This window comes from Candoia aspera, chromosome 5 (genome assembly GCF_035149785.1).
Source record: "Candoia aspera isolate rCanAsp1 chromosome 5, rCanAsp1.hap2, whole genome shotgun sequence".
Lineage (NCBI taxonomy): Eukaryota > Metazoa > Chordata > Lepidosauria > Squamata > Boidae > Candoia > Candoia aspera.
Window position 1 is genome coordinate 84,839,985 of NC_086157.1, and position 19,009 is coordinate 84,858,993.

The 19,009-nt window shown below is 38.2% G+C and overlaps 2 protein-coding genes across 3 annotated transcripts in view; one reads left to right on the forward strand and one right to left on the reverse strand.

Moving 5' to 3' along the window:
• Positions 1 to 16,143, reverse strand: part of FILIP1L (filamin A interacting protein 1 like) — a 57,686-nt gene extending 41,543 nt beyond the window's left edge. The window contains exons 1-2 of the mRNA XM_063305616.1: positions 16,006 to 16,143; positions 8,790 to 8,968 (exon numbers count right to left, since the gene is read on the reverse strand). Of these exons, the coding sequence (XP_063161686.1) occupies positions 8,790 to 8,968; positions 16,006 to 16,014 (188 nt within the window). The 5' untranslated portion in view covers positions 16,015 to 16,143. The remainder of the gene's footprint in view (positions 1 to 8,789; positions 8,969 to 16,005) is intronic.
• Positions 1 to 19,009, forward strand: part of CMSS1 (cms1 ribosomal small subunit homolog) — a 200,592-nt gene that overhangs the window by 64,248 nt on the left and 117,335 nt on the right. The gene's annotated exons all lie outside the window — the stretch shown is intronic.

The following is a 19,009-nucleotide window of genomic DNA, read 5'->3' on the forward strand; positions in this document are numbered from 1 at the left end:
TATTGATAAAAATAATAAAGGCAGGATAGAAAATAAAATAAAATAATTCAGTGTGGGAGGAGTAGAAAAATTATCTGTCCATGCCCTGCATGTTTTTATATACCTGTCATATGCCCACACTTTCTGAATCCCCTCCCCTCACCAAAATCCCCACCACTACATGTTGCAAGCTTTTCTCCCAGGAACATTATTCTAAACACTTGATAATTTTGCTTGCTCATTCCTGTATCATAAAAATAAATTTGAATTAATTCATTATATGTATGTCATGGAAGAAATGTGCAGTAGATGAACAGGAGGAGGAGAGTGGGGTGTTTTTTTTACTTATATACCACCTTTTTGCCCACAGACCAATCAAGTTAACTAACAGATTGTTGGGTGATTTTCTCAATTTCAGTTTTTTCAATTCGTACAAAACAAATACTTAATATTGCAATGTGTATCAATTTGCTTACAATAGCTCCAAAACAATTTAGAGAGGTTACAATTCATACTATGTAGTATAGAGAGGAATGTCGTGACAATATCCTTTCTGAAACAATTGCAGTATCTTTGATATATGCTGCAATTATGTGTTGTCTGTCATCCTGTTGTGTGAACTCCCAGACAAGCAAGCTGTTCTTCTTTGATATGAAGTCTGGGAGAAGAAGAGATAACAAACTTTTCTCATAGGTAGAAACTTTCTCAAAGGAAAGGGGAGTTGATGTACTGGCATGGAAATAAGAGTTTGTTAAGTTTGGAAAAGAAAGTTTTGGGGAAGCATAAAGGATGATGGCTGGATTGTAAGCCATCTGAACTGCTGAAGGCATGTTGGTTCCAGGGAAGCCTGGGACAAGACTCCTGATGTGTTGCTGATGAGTGGAGTCTGGAGAAGACTACCAACAAAGGGCCAGCATAGGACATGTCTTGTTGGTGCAGATGACTCACCAAAGAGAGAATGCCAGCCAGTATAATTAACATTCTTCTTGGTCTCTAAGTCGGGAGGAGGTGGTAGAAAAATCTATATACCTAAATAGCCATAAGCTACATTACATACAGGGAAATGTTAACTTAGGTTTAAGTAAGTAACAATACTTGATTGCCATGTATTATTCTTTTATAACTGAAGTGGAAAAGGGAAGAGGATGAGGGGGAGAAGAAATCATGCTTGTTAACTGCCTTAATGGAATACTGCATCTGTTGCCTTACATGTTTGAAAGCAAAACTAACAAACTTGCATTTTCTGTTAATAAACAACAACACAACAATGACAAGTCACAAGATTTTTGTGTGGTATATGTTGGATCATTTCCTGTGACCTGAAAGCATTGTGACACTATCTAACAGTAATGCATGAAGATTATTATAAAGATCTTGCATATTGACAGTTATTTCCAAGTCTTCCTTGAATTAATTTGCCTTGTTCACAGGAGCCACACACAAAATCTGTTTTTCATTGTCCTTGTGATCTGTTCCAAGAGTCATTTTCTGCTAAGTTCATAATCCTTCAGTATATAAGTGAAATTAGACTGTTCAAAATGTGAATCACTATACAGGCTTACACTAAACTACATTTGCCCTTTTAAGACCCTTTCGCCAGAGCTCTCTTTTTCACACTCTTCACTTTGTCCCCTACCCTTAATCAATCTATATAGTTTGGTTTTATGAAAAGCCTGACAACTCATTCTTCACCTCTAGCTCAAGATCTATAGAAAAGGGGAGGTTATCTGCCAGCACAGGGTTGGAGAAGATGGAAGGGAAAAAAAGAAGAGGATGACCACAGCAAGATGGATGGACTCAGTTACAGTGGCTGTGAGTGTTGGAAGACCTGAAAGACCAGGTTAGGGATAGATCCATCTATGTAGTCATTAGGAGTCTAAAACGACTTGATGGCACATAATCAAATCAATCAATCCAGGCAAAACAGGTGATGAGATGGAAGTGCTGATCTGGGGTCTGGAGTCTGTCAAGGTTTGAATGCTGAGGAACAAACTTTGTTGGAATCCCTCTAAAACAGAGTAGCTTTGGGTTTGTGGCCTGAATGATTCCAGGGAAATTCTCTTTGATCCTGAATGGGGTTGTACTTCCCTGCTCAGAGGTGATCCAAAATTTGGGAGTTCTTCTAGATTCAGAGCTCCTGCTTGAAAATAATTTGGCAGCTGTGGATGGGAGGGCTTTTGCATAGCTATATCTTTTGTACCAGTTGCAAACTTTCCTGTTTGCTGTTGCTCATGCCTTAGTCACCTCCCATTTATATTATCATAATGTGCTGTGCATGGGGTTGCTGTTGAAGAACACCCAGAAGCTACAGCTGGTACAGACTATGGTGGCCCAGGCAGTGATGGGTGTACTTTGATATGCTTGGGTGACCCTGCTGCTTCTGAAGCCACTTATGTTACCAGTTGGCTTCTGACTGCAATTTAAGTTGCTGGCTGTTGGCTTTAAGGCCTTTTAAGATTACATATCTGGTTTTCTGAGGAAACGTGTTCTCCTGTATACATCTGCCTCTCCAACTAAATCAAGTAGGGTCATGTCCTTCAAAATACCATCCCAATGGGATAGTCACCTAATGAGTGTTCTTAGTGGCTGCCCTACTCTTTGGAACTTCCTCCCAGTGAGGATTAGTATATATTAGTATTTTGAATAATTATTAAATGTTTTAATGGTGATGGAAGATTCTGTATAGAAGGGCAGCATACAGTTTTTTAAAAAATAAAATCAGTGAATTGTTACAGGATTCAGTTTTTGATTCAAGGTCTTTTAACTTAACATTCTGATCAAGCTTAGCGGTAGAGCTGAATACAGCAGAATACTTACTCCCAACTAAGTGTCTTACGATTGCAGTTGAAATCATTCGTTTGAGTCCTGGATACATATTTTCCTTTGTGCACCCAAGCATGGAAAATGCTATCAGAGTATTTGATCATTTGGCTAGTCATATGATCAACGAGTGGAAAGTAGAAATAGTGCTACTGATGGTGTGTTGGGAGCTGTTGGTTTTCTGGCTCTGCTTTATTTGTTGATGCACTTATGGGTAATCAATTGCACTGAATTTGGGAATACAGGGTGAGGATCAGTAGAAACTGGAAGACAGTGGACCTCATTTGCCTCAAAGTTGTTATATTTGTGGACACTTTACATCAAATTATTAAATTAAATTCATGGACACTTTAAATCAAGTGCAAAATTGTATTAGAATGTAAACAAATGTCAATTTTAGAATGAAACAGTATTTGTGTGTGTGTCAAATATCAATATATACCATCATAATAAGGCAACTTAAAGCTTTCTCATTCTGGAAGGCAATTGCTAAGGGATCTTGATGGTAACATTACTTGGTAAGTGTTTTGGATATGTGACATCATGCTACACTAGGTTGTGTTGTTTTTTTTACATACATTGTGTACTCCAATGAAAATACAAACATCTAAAATCTATTACAGGTAGTCCTCATTTAGTTGCCTCAGACAGCAACCAATGGCAGATACCATGGTGATGAAAAAGTAACTTTGCAACCAGTGCCCACATTTACAACCTTAGCAGTGTCTCCGTCTCAGTCGCGTTCGCCATTACAGTCAGTCAGTACGCATTGGCCTATGCCTGACCTATTTTTTTTTCTTCAGAGCGGAAAATTTGCCTAAAAAGCTATCTCTTCCTGAGCTAGTTTCCTCTGTAGCGCAGCAGGCTACAGTGAAGTGCTCAGCTCTGTGACCTTCATTAGTTGATTAGGATGTTCCACCTGGCAGCTGCTGCCTGAAATTGACAGGCACACTCCTTTCAATGTCTATTCCCCATTGTGTGCCTGCTTACTCTCTTGCATTCCCTCCCTCTCCAATGAATGTAAATACAAACAACAATTCTCTTCTTGCTAATTATCCCAGCACTGGCATGAGCATTCCCAAGGGTGGGGCAGTGGGGAAAAAGGACTATAAGATTTGCCCTTTTACCCAGCTTCCTTGTGAGTTGAGTTCCAGAAACCTTCCCCACTATTTGGGCTCACCCGGCTGTTTGGGGTTGTATCCTTCTGACACTGTAAAGCAGAGGAAAGCTGAAGTAAAATTGTAAGCACAGTCATGTGATTTTTCAGTTAGTAACTGTTTTGCTTAACAACAAAGTTGCCGGCCCCAATCGTGGTCATAAAACAGTACCTCTGTTGCATTTTCTAGAATCTCATTTTTCACCTCAGTTTTTCTTTTCCAGACATACACCAGTAAATATTTAAAATAAGTAATTTCTAATTATTAAAATGTAAATCACATATTTGACCATTATTTTAAAATATTTTCCTATTCACCATGTGGTTTTATAGTTTGGTACTGATTTCATTACAGACAATGTAACGTTTTATTTAATAAACCAGCTTTTCACACTTTACATGTCTGAATTTTCATTTTGTCTTGGTATATGAAACCAAGAGCTTATAAGTTGTCTGCTCTAGTCCTTAATCGGTCTGCTATGAGATAGCAACATTGCACAAAATATTTATGGCGTTAGTATCTGTCTTCACATTTTCTAATTCTTTCTCTCAGACCCATACCCTGTTGCATTTGTACATACTTATCTGTGAATTTTTTTAAAAAATTGAACCTGTTTACATAATCAGCAAGCAAGTATTTTTTATTTTTACACATTCTTTTCCCCCTTGGTGTCCTTTGGATGTGTTAGACTATTGCCATAGTGCTGGATGGCAATTATGGAAATTGTAGCCCAGCACATCTGTGAAGCACCTGTTTGGGAAAAGCGTCTATAGGGGAGAGCCTGTGGGCTTATTTGTAGCAATGTTAAATGAAGATGGTACAGCAGGAAAGATGAACATTGCCAGTGGTGCCAGGATATGAGGCTACGCGAGCAGGGAGAGGAAGTATTATCTATGCATCATATGTTATGGGAATAGGTTTGATGTTTTCATACCCAACCATTGCTATCTGGAAGCTGTTCTGAGCAAAATGATATAGACGGTGTTCTCACAGCTTTGAGAATCAAATGTAGCTGTCCAGGGTATAAGAAATATGACCATTGTATTTCCCTGTCTTCTCTGAGAGATTTTTTTTTAAAGGTTTAATTCTTGTTCTCAAAGTATGCAGTTCTTTTTAAACTGACATTCTCTGTCTTCCATTAGAGTGGTGAGGAAACATGATATGCATAAGGATATTCCCTTGATATTTTTGTTTAATTTTATCTCCTGCTACTTGTGGGGTCCTATTCTTGCATTTTTATTTGTGTTTCAGTATTTGCCCTCTAGGGCTGAGTTTTGCTATGAATCTCAAAATACCATAGTGCTTGTTCTGAGCATAAAGCATAATTGTTATTGTTGCTCCACAATATGAGGACTTCAAGTACAGACACAGCATTGTAAAGAAAGCCTAGACTTCTCTAAATCAGTCACAGAATCCAATTTTTACAGTTTAATGCCACATTAGTGCCAATATTGCAAGCTCTATGATTATTGTAAGCCTTTAGGATGAGTCTTCTCTAGCCCTACCCCATAATATTTCATCTGTGTAGAATTTAGCCTTCTGCAACCTGGCACTTCCCAAATATTTATATTTATTTATTTATCAGATTTGTCACCGCCCATCTCCTCCGAGCGGAGGGACTCTGGGCGGTTTACAATATAAAACAATAAATATATAATAAAAATTCAATATAAAACACAGTATAAAACAATTTCACAGAGCTGCCAAATATAATAAAATCCAGATGGCTGTGGTCTCATTCAGTCACTGTATAGGAGGGGCACTTCAAGGCACTAGCCAGCCCCAAGTATGACTATTCTCCTCCCTGCCCCAAGCCCAGTGGCAGAGCCAGGTCTTCAACTTCCTCTGGAAGGCCAGGAGCGATGGGGCTAACCTCACCTCCAGGGGCAAGATGTTCCAGAGGGCGGGTGCTATTGCAGAGAAGGCCCGCCTCCTGGACCCCGCCAGATGGAATTCTCTTATCGACGGGGTCCGTAGCATGCCCTCTCTGCATGATCGGGTGGGATGGGCTGATGAAACGGGGAAGAGGCGGTCCCTCAGATAACAGGTCCCATGCCATGTAGGGCTTTGTGGGTGATAGCCAACACCTTGAATTGGACCCAGAAGCAGACTGGTATCCAATGCAGCTCGCATAGCAAAGATGTTGTGTGCACCCTTCTAAGGGTGCCAAAAATAGCCCGCACAGCCGCATTCTGGACCAGCTGAAGCTTCCGGATGCTCTTCAAGGGTAGCCCCATGTAGAGTGCATTGCAGTAGTCTATATGGGAGATAACAAGGGCATGAGTGACTGTTCGAAGGGCCTCCTGATCCAGGAAAGGGCGTAACTGGTGCACAACACAAAGCTGTGCAAAGGCCCTTCTGGCCACGACCGCCACCTTTTTGAGCAGGAGCCGTGAGTCCACGAGGACCCCCAAGTTACACACCGGGTCTGTCTGGGGCAGTGCAATCCCATCCAAATCCAAAGATAACAAAGTCCCAGTTACGGAAGAGCCCTTAACCCACAGCCACTCCGTCTTACCAGGGTTCAGCTGAAGCCTGTTGTTCCCTATCCAGGCCCCTACAGCCCCCAGACACCGAGAGGGCAGTCACAGCATCACTTACCTAACCTGGGATGGAAATATACAATTGAGTATCATCAACATATTGATGATATCTCATCCCATGATGATGGATGATCTCACCCAGCGGTTTCATGTACATGTTGAATAGGAGAGGAGAGAGAACCGAACCCTGTGGCACCCCACAAAGGAGGGGTCGAGGGTCGGATCTCTCACTCCCTATCACCACCGATTGGGACCAGCCCTGGAGGAAGGAGGTGAACCAGTGCAGAACCACGCCACCCACCCCCAACTCCCTGAGCCGACCCAAAATATGTTGGACTGTAGCTCCCATCATCCCCAGTTATCATGCAAAATAGTAATGGGGAATGATGAGACTTCCAATATTTTTGGAAGACAATCAGTTGGAGAAGGCTGCTGCATTTACACAAGAAAATATTTTCCTTTCTGAGGAAATGGAACACAACATGAGCTTATGTCAAACAGGGAAGACTGTTTCAGTTCCTTCAACTGTGTTCAACCTTTAACCTTCAGTATGTTCAACCAATTCTTCCTTCTTGCCCCAGAGTTCAACCCCAGGGTCAGGATATGATCCTCAGAGGTTGGTCTGTAACAAAGTAATCCTTATCCAGGAACTTATTCTGGATGAGGTGGCTGATCTGGGGTGTATTACTGAGACCTGGGTGGCCATGGGTTGTTCCCTTTTCAGAGATATGGGCAGCCAAATTTCATGTGTGGAACCAGCCATGGGCCCAAGGCCAGGAGGATAGGAGTTGTCATCTAGGAAGTCTTAAGACCGTCCAGAGACTCTGCGCTGTAGACTCCAAATGTGAGACCCTGTGGTTGTACTGGTCTTCCTGCTATGCAGTGTCATCCCTGCCTGAACTGCTAAATTCTCTTGCCAAATTGGTAGCTGAGTCCCTGAGATTGATGGTCTTAGATGATTTAAATCTGTCCTCGTATGGTATTAAGTCAGGAGCAGTTCAGGAGATCATGGTCACCATGCCAACTGTAGACCTATCCCAAGTCATTACAAGACCTGACATACATAAAAGGCCACACTCCAGATCTGTTTTTTTGTTGTTTGTTTGTTTGTTTGTTTTGTTTTGGGGCAGTTGCAGATGTGATCTGAGGGCAGACAACATCACCATCAGTCTTTTGTCATTGTCAGATCACTTTGGCTGCTTTTAGATTCACCAGTGCTGCTGACTCCCATCAGGGAGGTTGGGCCTATTAGTCCACCCTAGTTACCTAATGGACCTGTACCTTGGTGTTCTTTCCAATGATCTGGTGGATAGCTTGTCTAAGGCCTTAGTTACCACCTGGAATGGGAGTCAACTCTTCAGCCCCTTACTTGAGGGGTGCCTCAGTGTTTGAGGCTCTTACCACTTCCTGTTTAATATCAACTTGAAACCATTGGTGAGGTCATCTGCTGACAAGGGGTCTGGTATCATCGGTATGCTGATGATACTCAGTTTGTACATCTAAACCAACTGAACAAGCAATATTATCAAGGTTATGTCGCTGTACCTGGAGGCTATGAAGACCTGGTTGGGACAAACAGGCTTAAACGCAACCCTGACAAAATATGGCTGTGGGTTTGAGCTGTACCGATTATGTGACTTTCTGGGTGTAATTCAGGGTGCTAGTTGTAACCTGTAAAGTCTTTCATGGCATAGGGTCTGGATACCTGAAGGACTGTCTTTCTTTCTTTGTCTCTGCCTGCCCTGTAAGATCTGGCAAAGTGGGCATGCTCTGAAAGAATGTCTTCTAATAGGTCCCAGAGGTTTACATTGCCCCAAACTTGCCATTCTTTACATTGCCTTGAAGATTTCCTCAGACCCTGCTTGCTGTGGTTATATTTTATTAACAGGCTTTTTTTGTTTTGTTTTGTTTTGAATATTTTATCAGATCATCCCACCTTACTGGGGTTTTTATTGGTTGTTTTTATTGTAAACCACCTGGAGTCAATTAAATTGGGTGGATTTATAAATTTGAGAAAATAAATAAACAGTTTGAGAACTGTATACAATTTAGAGATACGAACAAACAAGACCAAAAACTTCAGGAAACATTAATGCTGCCAACAAGTTTTTAAAGACTGTCTCTATATTATCACGTAAAACCAAAATGTATTTTCTACATCTAAGCTAACTTCATATTACACAAGGTTAAATTGACCTCTTAGATTGCTGATACGCTCAAATTCTTTATCCAAATAAATACAAAAATATACAATGATTTCTGTGACTACTTGTCTTTTAAATTGTCTTACCTTTCTTGCTCTTGTTCTAATAAATTAGTAAATTCATCACTTTTCTCCATGTACTCTGCATGTTTCCTCTTCTCGTCCTCAAGGTCGTACAGAGTTTGCCTATGAGATTTTTCCACCATCAGGAGCTGCTCAAGCATCCGTCTATGTGTTTCTTTATGCTTTTCAACCAATTTGTCAAGCTAAAAAAGTAATAAGGTCCTCAATTTTAAAGTCGTCTATCATTTGTACTAATTTTGGCTAGGAATTTATTATTACATTTATTATTTACTAAAAGTATTTATAGGCAACTTATCTGTACGACATTAACTGTGCTTTAAATTTCAATTATAACAAGAATAAAACAGGGTTTAAATTAGATGGGGTAAGTGCTTTCATATCTGAGCTGCGCAGATCCAGACAACTATAAGATGGCAACAAAGAGAATGAATATTTCCATATCTCTTTATCTGTTTTGCTACCATCTCATGGTAATCTGGACTTCTGCAGTTTACATAAAATAATCTTAGAATGGAGAACCTTAGCTCTCTTAGTTTTGTTAGATTACAACGCCCAGCATCCCTCACCATTTATTATGCAGATTAGAGCTTCTAGAAGCTGTAGTTCAGCAGCACTTGGAGGATCATAAGTTTTCACACTCTTACTCAATAGTATTAAATTCCATTAGTCCAAAATTAGCATTTATATCACATGGAAAAAAACCAGCATGGATTTAACTTTGATAACTGATTTTCACATGTTAAATTCTCATTGGTTTCAAATGTATCTTTTTATCAGTATCATTTCTCCTTTTACTTGACTGATGAAGTTAAGCAAATAAAACAATTTTAATTACTTAATGGGGTTTTAAACATATATTTTATTTGGCAGCTGATTCTTAATTGGTTTATTAGTCTCTGATGGCTATTCTCAAAGTTATACTAAAGGTTTGCTTTACTCAGTGAATTTTTGATGGTAGCAACAGATGCCTTACCATTTCAGATGCCATTGTACCATACCTGCAAAACTAATACCGTATAATAATAAATAATAATGTTTAAAAAATAATAATAAAAAATAATACTGTATAATGTTGATATGGTTTGGTGGCCTCCTTGCAAAGCTATTGATAATCTCTATCATAAATAATAAGATGCTGAAATCACAAGTGTCAGTATCTGGATGCCACCATTAATAATTTTTAGAGAGAAATATATTTTGTCAAAATATTATTAGTGTATGAATATGGGTAAATGTACAATAAAAACCACACTTGGAATCTTTGTCAAGATTTACCCACAGCCTAACTAAAAATGTTCTTTAGCTTTAGTTCTAATTCACTGATGTTTCATTCTTTGTAAATTGGGTGAAATAATTTCCTTCTTTTTAGAAGGATGATGGGATTTTTAGAATGTAGTTATTGAAAAGTCTAACTGCAGTATTTGATCATGGATGTTTTCTTTGGTTCTTGCCAACTGTTGGTTTCTGAGTCTGGCAAATTAGTTGTTCTGAGTGGATTTACTGGTAAGAAGGATAGAAACTGCTGTCAGGTCTCTACCAGCTAACTTGCCCATCCCTAATCTTTGTTTTATTTCTCTTAAATGAGTCAGATGGTGGGGTCAGAAGGACAGTGTCATAACCAGAACAGCCATGACTGTAGCTAACATAGCTCCATTGTCCTAACCATGTTATGTCATGGATGTCGTCTTTCATCCATGTTAAGAAAATAGTAAACACAGAGGGATGGAGGTGGATAATTGATTTCTGTGCTAAAGATATACAGCACCATCCCAATGCAGTGAATAAGAGAAGAGGGAAAGAAAGGGACCATCAAATTGAATGAAGAATATATATTTATTTAGATAAATTATTTAGATTAGTAATGTCAAGCAGAGCCATCTTCACCTTGATGCAGAAATAGGCCTTAAAGCAAGAGTGGGTAATGTGTGTGGTCTAAGGATTTTCTAGCTTTCATAGCCATGGAAAAATTATGAGAGCTGCAGTTCAGCAATGTGGAGTTGCACAGGTTACTCATTTCACTTTATACTTTTTTTTTATGTTGTACTCTTCAGATTCAATCTGAATCTATACACCATAGGTGAATCTTTAAAATTTTAAGTTTAAAGGTTTTTAACTACATCACGGATGTGGTATTTGCTTTTATCTGATTTTATTTCTCAGTTGTTTTAACCTGCTTATGCATGGTAGGACTATAAGTCAATGATTAGAATGGCATATAAGCTCAGTTATAAAAACAAACAAACAAACAAACAAATCTTTCTAGAGTCCCTAAGCATATAAGGGGTTATAAGAGTGAAGGCCAAAGCATGCACTTACTACTTCTGTTCTAGGTTATATCTCTTTATCATCTTATTGATATAACTGGTTTTGGTGAGGAATGTTAAGAACTTCTCATATGGTCTGCATAGTTAAGAGTGTGTTCTGGATGATCATGTTGATTTATTCAAACATTGTTTGTTTGTTTGGAAACTTTCCCTTTTGACTTGGCTTTTAACCAATGAAATGCTCTCTGTTTAGCTGTTATGTTACTTTTTCTCAGACTATGAATGAAAAAGAACTCCTTCCATATAGTAATTAGTTTCAGCTTCCTTATTAGGTGATGAAAGTTCTTTGTTGTTGCTGTTGTTACACTAATGAGTTGAATTAGTGTCTACTGAAGGGAAACATAATATGGAACAGATTTCCCTCATTTTTCATTGTTTTGACAGAGCTAGAAGCCCTTTGACCAAGATAGTCTAGACTTCATGATTTTATCAGAGGGCCTGTCTCTGCTGGACTAGATTTTCTGATCTGCAGTGTAGATACTTGCATTTTTCTGCATATAAAACTTGGAATAAATTTGTCTGGAATTAGTCATAAATAAAAGAGGCCAAAATGAAATTGTGTGTGTGCATGTGCAGACACACACATAGACACACACACCCCATAAATCAGTGCTTTTAAAAAAAAAGTGTTGGCATTTACTCATCTTCAGTGACTCAGATAATGTACACCAGACAGCTTCAGCAGGGCATGTGGACTTTTTTCCAGCATTAACCAAATTTCACTCTTTACATTACTTGTAAAATAAACATAGGGTACTGAGCTGACTCCTCTCAACTAATTTAACCAAATTTCAGTAAAAATATTCCATCAAGAATGCATTTACCTTTTCAAATGTGTGTCATTTTAAATTCTTTTAAACCCTTATATTCTTGATTAAATAAATAAGCAATTATAATTAATGTTACAAGACAATTTTAAGCATCTTTGTACTGTTTATGGTATAATTTCCAAATCTGAAAATGTCTGAGTAATTTGCTGTAAGATGTCATCTTTGTCTGGAATGATTATAGTTGTAGATAAACTACAATAAATGTATATCTTGTTCTAAATATACAAGAACTGCAAACTGTGCATGGAAGTGCAACTTATCCCATCTTAAGAATGTGATATACACCTAACACAGAGGGTATTGGCCAGTTCAGAAATCTACATTTCCATAATAATGGAAGAGGAATATAGTTCATTTCATGCATATATATTTGTCAACACACTTCCCATCCTTCCACCAGCTCTTTTCTCAATATGTTATGACTGTAGTGCTGTTGTTCCTTTTGTATATACTTTTAACTCATTTCCCTTGTATTCTCTAAATAGATTACTGCAACGTGGTGTATGTGGGGCTGTTCTTCAAAAAAAAAAAAAAAAAACCCCGGGGGCTACAATTTGGTACAAAATGCAGCCTATCTTATTGCAGGAGAGACTTACTATGTTCATAAAACACCAGTGCTCTAGGGTCTTCATTGGTTACAAACAAGATTCTAAGTGCAATTCAGAGTGTTGTTTTTAACTTATAAAGCCCTGCATGAATTAGTGTTCAAGTACTTGAAGGACTACCTTACACATTCTAAGGATTTTAAAGGTTTCACCCCGAAGCAAGATTTTGCGTGGCCTAGGAGCCACTGTTTCTCAGTTCAGATCTACCACTCTAGAATAACTTCCCCTTGGTGATTTGATGGTACTTTCTTTCCTGACATTTAGAAATACAATTAAGAATAAACTATTTTGTTTGTTTTTGTAGTGTATTTTGATTTCATTGGTAATTGCTTTGATTTTTTACTTGTATGTTGTAAAGTACCAGGAATATTCTTGGGGTTGAAGCCATTAGTTGGACAGCTAGGACCACTGAATGGAGCAGAGCATATGAAAATATCTGAAATTTTGAAATCAGAAAAGCTATCCATCTCTTGTAAAACTGACTTATTGTTATACGAAGTTCAGTCTCTTTATTTTAGCACATTTCATATATTAGTAAGCATTTAGAAGAAACAGATTTGCTGTTGGTTGTTGGTCATTAACATAAATAAACGTAAATTTGTGGATTCTAGATTTTGTAACCAAGAAAATAATTTATACAAATGAAGCATCATTAAAGTTATTCAGTAACTGAACAAATAAAAGGTGAGACAGGGAGATGAGAGAAGCATTAATGGATACTTCTCATACAGATAATATTTAATGTAGGACTAGCTCTAGACAACAGAATTAACTCTTGATATTTTCATATGGTCAATTGACCAATCAATAAAGTTATACTACTACTATTGATAGAATGTTGAGATTTTTTATAGGAATAAATCTATTTGCTGTCATAGAATCTGACTGCATATCCTTTTGCTTTCCAAGGCCATTTCAAATGCCATGAAACCATATGTGTTTCATGAGCCCACTGTGAATTTGTGTGGAGAATGCTGCAGTGGTTTACAGAGCAAGTGTACAGTAGGTGGAATGAACTGGTCTTTATAAAATGGCTTCTGATACCTTCATTGCTGATGAGTCACTGGCATTAAGTGAACTTCCTAATTATTTAAAAACCAAACTGCCTCTGTTAGTACTTCAATATAGGAGAAGAGAATGCAGCAATATTTGTCACTGTGAAAATTCATAGCTGTCCCAGGCAAAAACTGGAACCAAAATGCACATAGAATTCTGTAATTTAGTAATTCTCAACTTGCAGAGCTGTCGTGCTGTTGGCATCATTTAAGGTAATGCTTACAAACCAGCTGTTAAAATATCAGTGATGATGAGATCCAGACCTATGACACATATCAGATCACTGTGAGGAATTTACATAGCAGCTTGCCTCTTTTCTGCACTCCAGGTGTAATTCTTTCTGTTGCCCCTTGTTTTTGATAAACATCTAACATCAGCAACAAAATAAATCTTATATTTTGTCTTTGCAATTTTGAAATAGAATTTTGAAATGTTCTGGCTGGTATTTGTTAGACTCTTCTACTTCCTGAACTTTAATAAATATGATAGAACGATATCATTTTGACTTTTCTTGGTTGTTTGTCTTTGCAGTTAATATTGCCAAGTCTAGTAGTGTTAGAAACTCTTTTGCTGCCATATAGCATTAAGAGGAAAGCTGATCCAAGATAGAAGTCCAAGTTATGTTTGGAATTTGGGATGGGAGGAGTATGTCTATTCCTTGGATTATTTCCATTCATAGAGTTTTTATGACTTAATATTCACTATTATCTGAAAATGCATTAACTCTACAATTGTATTTACACTATAAATACAATATTATGGCCATGAAACCTGGAAATAAGTTCTAGCATTTTTGCCTGACATTGTTTTGGGTCTGCGTGTGAAATCCATTTGTATATTTAGTAATGTTTCTTTCTGAAACTTGGAAAATGCTCAGTGAAAACATTTTGTTCATAACATGATGTTTTGCTATAATGACCCACATACCTGGAAATATTAATTTCTGTGAAGTTGGACATAGCTGATACAGGTGTTCCTATTTTATTACTGTTCAGCTATTTAATTGTCCATACTGATTCCTCAAATTCCTATCTGATTCATAATATCATAATTTTAAATAAATTGTTGAAATTTTGAATAGCTAGTTAGAGGTGGAGGCTTTTTGCTTTTACTGCTGCTGTTGTAAGCATATGATACTGTAGTACCTAACTGTGGAGATAAAAATACTTTTCTTTAGTGACCATAGGAGACAGCCCATATTTTCACTTTCAGGCAAACAAAACAGTTGTGAAATTACCCAGGATAGGAGAGGAAACCTAGATACCTGAGGCCTTATCTTACTGGGCATTTTCATAAATGGATAATTTACAATCTGTAGGAATTCATCCACAATCCCATATCTGCTTTCCCTTCAGATTTGCTGCCAAATTTCAGTGCTGCTAACCCTGCAGCATCTTCACATCTTCTTCCATCCAAAACAGCAAATGCTACATAGTAATATTTATATTCTATTCATTCATTTATCCTGCCTCCATTTTTCCACTTTTATCTTTTCAATGTAGCCTTGCCTCTTTGTAATATAGTCTTTTACATGTCATTCAAAATCTGTTGTAGTCCTTGATCTAATCTGGTGGCATGCACATGCACATGCTAAAAAAACTTCTGGCCTGTTAAAAGTTCTGTAACTCTGACGCACAGGAATGAAGAGGTAGGAGTAACTGTCCAAAACCCCACTTTTAAAGTGTATATGTGTGTGTGTGTGTGTTTCCAGAATACTTTACATTCCAGGGCTACTAAGCCTGCTTGTTTACGCAGTAATTTGTCCCAGGATAAGACCTTGATTTTGCTAGGGCAAGATCTACTGACACTGAATATTTGACAAGGTCAAAGGTTACCATTCCAAAATAATTAACTTGTATCAACAGAGTCTGATTGTGATGCTGCTGCAATGAAGTCTACATGCCAGTTGGCTGAATCAACTTACCAAATTTTCCAGTTCCTAAGGCCTAGAAATGCATCTGGTCCAAGCACAACACTATACATGAATTGTTTATAAAGTATGTCACACATCAAGGGAAGGGGAAAGGGCAGTAAAATTGCAACAGAGGGTATGGTCTTAGCAATATGGAATAGTTATGGAAGCTCCCTTAGCTTGTTGGTTTTGTTTAAGATGCTGGCTGAATTCAAAAGTAGGCTTTGAATTCATTAACTGTTTAGACTTTGTACCAGTTGACAGCTGCATTTGAATTTATCTCTCTTTGAAGTTCACAACTGAAGTACATGGCAGTTCAGAGTAGAGATTTAAAGTCTGGGATCCTTAAGTTCTGAGCTCACTCTGCTCTTCAGCAAAACAATATTTTGCTTTGTTGACACTTGCCCTTCTTCAGTTAAATCAATTATTCACTGGATTCTAGGATTAATCCCTGTATGCTTACATCCTGCTTTAAACATGCATCATACATACCTCTCCCATGGGTTTTTCATAGATATCCTCTTGCCATAATGTAGTTTTGGCTTGTATAGCATCTCGCTGAAGTGCCTCAAGGACCTTTTTTGGAGTAACAAAGCCATATTGTGCTTCTAGTAAAGCCAAGTTAATTTTTTCAGCCTTTAAAACTCCTATTACTTCATCCTGAGCCTGCAGAAATACAGATTACTCCAATAAGGTTAACTCCAATAATATCATCTCTTTGAAACAATTGTCCTGAACTGGTTCTTGCATTTGCTGCATAATTTTAAGGGTAGCACTTTATACAAGTGATCATTTTGGGGGCTCCTCGGCATCCAGGAATTTACCATCTTTGGTTCTGGATGGGGTTGCACTGCCCCAAACAGACCCAGTGTGGAACCTGGGGGTTGTCCTGGACTCACAATTCCTGCCTGAAGAGCAGGTGGCAGCCATGGCCAGGGGAACCTTTGTCCAACTTTGTGCTATGCGCCAGCTACACCCCTTCCTGGATCGGGAGGCCCTCCTGTCAGTCACTCATGCCCTAGTCATCTCCTGTATAGATTCTTGCAATGTGCTCTACATGGGGCATCTGGAAGCTACAGCTGATTCAGAATGCGGCCGTGCAAGCAGTTTTAGGAGCCCCAAGAATGGCGCATATGACACCTTTGCTGCATGAGCTGCATTCCGTGCCAGTTTGCTTCTGGGTCCAATTCAAGGTGCTGGTTATCACATTTAAAGCCCTACATGGCATGGGTCCAGGTTACCTGAGGGACTGCCTCACCCCCATTACATTGGCCACCTGGTCAGGCAGAGAGGGCATGCTACGGACCCTGTCCATGAGAGACTGTCGATTGGCAGGGTCCAGGAAGAGGACCTTCTTTCCTGTGGCCCCTGCCCTCTGGAACATGTTACCCCCAGAGGTGAGGCAGGCCCCCACTCTCCTGGCCTTCCGAAAAGGAGTAAAAACATGGATTTGCCACCTCGCTTGGGGTGGGAGGGAGGATAGCCAATTATGGGGGTGATTGGCACCATGATGTGGCTCCAAGGAATTTATATTTTATATAAATTTTAAATATGTTTCTATATTTTATATTTATATTTTTATGATGTACTTGTTATGTTTTTAATCTCTTGTTATTTTAACTAAATGTAAACCCCCCCCAGAGTTGCTTGTGAGATGGGCGGTGTAGAAATATGAGAAATAAATAAATAAATTTCTCCTGAAGGCTGTTCAGTATTCCTTTACTTCATTTGGCATGTACATGTTTGGAAAAGGGATTGTTTTTTCTTTAAACAACAGTAGTTATTTAAAGCAGTGGCTTGTCCCCTTGTTCCATCTCCCCTAATTCATCCTTTTCTCTTTTACCTCTACTCTTGCCACTACCCTCCTTGGTTTCAGCTACTCTCATGCCTGCCAAAGGTTGGTAGTTCTGAGGAAACATGGCAAAAAAGACAGTTGTGATAAGTATGCAAATGAATAGTAACTCCAATATCTTTTTTGCATGTTTGTCATATTTTATTTGGGATTCTTAATCAGTCATACTTCTTAATGAGCCATATGTCTGCAAGGTAGAAAACTACTTTGAAGTTTTGGCAGCTGTGTTCATGTCGTTCCTCCTTCAGGAAGTTTAGGACCAAAGTACAAAGTTACCCTTTGTTGTTTTAAGTTAAGCCAGAAGATGACTGCTACTATTGCTATGTACATGTATTTGCGCACTGAAGCCAATGAAATACACTGTGCAGAGAATGTGACCTTCTGTAGCATACATTCCAATACTATGCAATAATGGCAGCTCTTTAAAACAAGATTAATTGGCCTGAAAATTGGCAGAATGACCCATGTATGTTTATGATTACCTGTAAGTTATCTGCCAAGATTTTTTCAAATATAATTAAAGGTCCTCAGGATCTTGGATTTGTGGAATTATGAATTGGATGAAGGTTATAGCTGAGTCAGAATAGAAGACTTTTTAGCAGTCTTTCTTGACCAGTCAGCGAAGTCAGCTGGTGGTCATGCTTAGAGTAACTAGGTGTTAATAAGATAGTGAAAGTCTTAAAAGAAAGAATGCAAACCAGCCACTAGGAGTGTATTACAGGGTGAAGAATTATAGTGGCTAGTGCTGGGAACCAAGGTCTTTCAGATAACGGGGGAAAATATATCAACTTTGGGAGAAGGAATGACATACCTTTGTTTAGAACAAAGTCCCATTGTTCAAGAAATGACTTCATTTAATCCATATTTTGTAGATCACTTATAAGAACCAATGACTATCTATAATATGTGAATTACTAGTGGGAATTTACCATTGAATTTATGCTGACTCAGTGTAATTATAATGTGTCCAATCAATTGAAATGGTTGATTTGCATATGTCTATAAAGAATGTCTGTAACTCCACCCCTCCTTAGGTAATTCTTTCCTGTGGAGTCCTTGGTGCTCTCTGAGCCTTGTTGCTTTCTTGCAGACGTTTCATTGCCAGACTAGGCAACATCTTCAAAATTCTTTCCTGTCTCTGGTTTACTGTAATTGTCAATAAATTAATGTATGCTTCAGCACAAGTGTGTCTTGGTCTCCAGCTCAAACGAACCCCACAGAGGGCAATATTTCCTACCACAGAAGCAAATTCTAAAGATTGAATTTCCTTTCCAACCTGTTATTTTTAAATTAAATAAACTTTTCATTCCCAGAAAATATATTAGACTAGCATTATTGATGGTAACTGCTGCAAGGATACTCTATGCTTCCAATTGGAAAGTACATACAAAATGAAACCATTTTTGGATTCTTCTTCTTTTTATGGGCTTATATTACATCCGAAACTTGGTTTTCTCTTACCATAAAGTCTTAATAGTCTAACCTTCAATGATCTGTTAAATGAGGATAGATCTTCAACTGCTTGGATAGAAATTATTTAGTCTCATTTTATATTGCGCTGATTATTGCTGTTGATATTCAGATATTTCTTCGAATTTTAAAATGATATAACTTATTCAGTTATTTAAAACTAATTGTTATTGG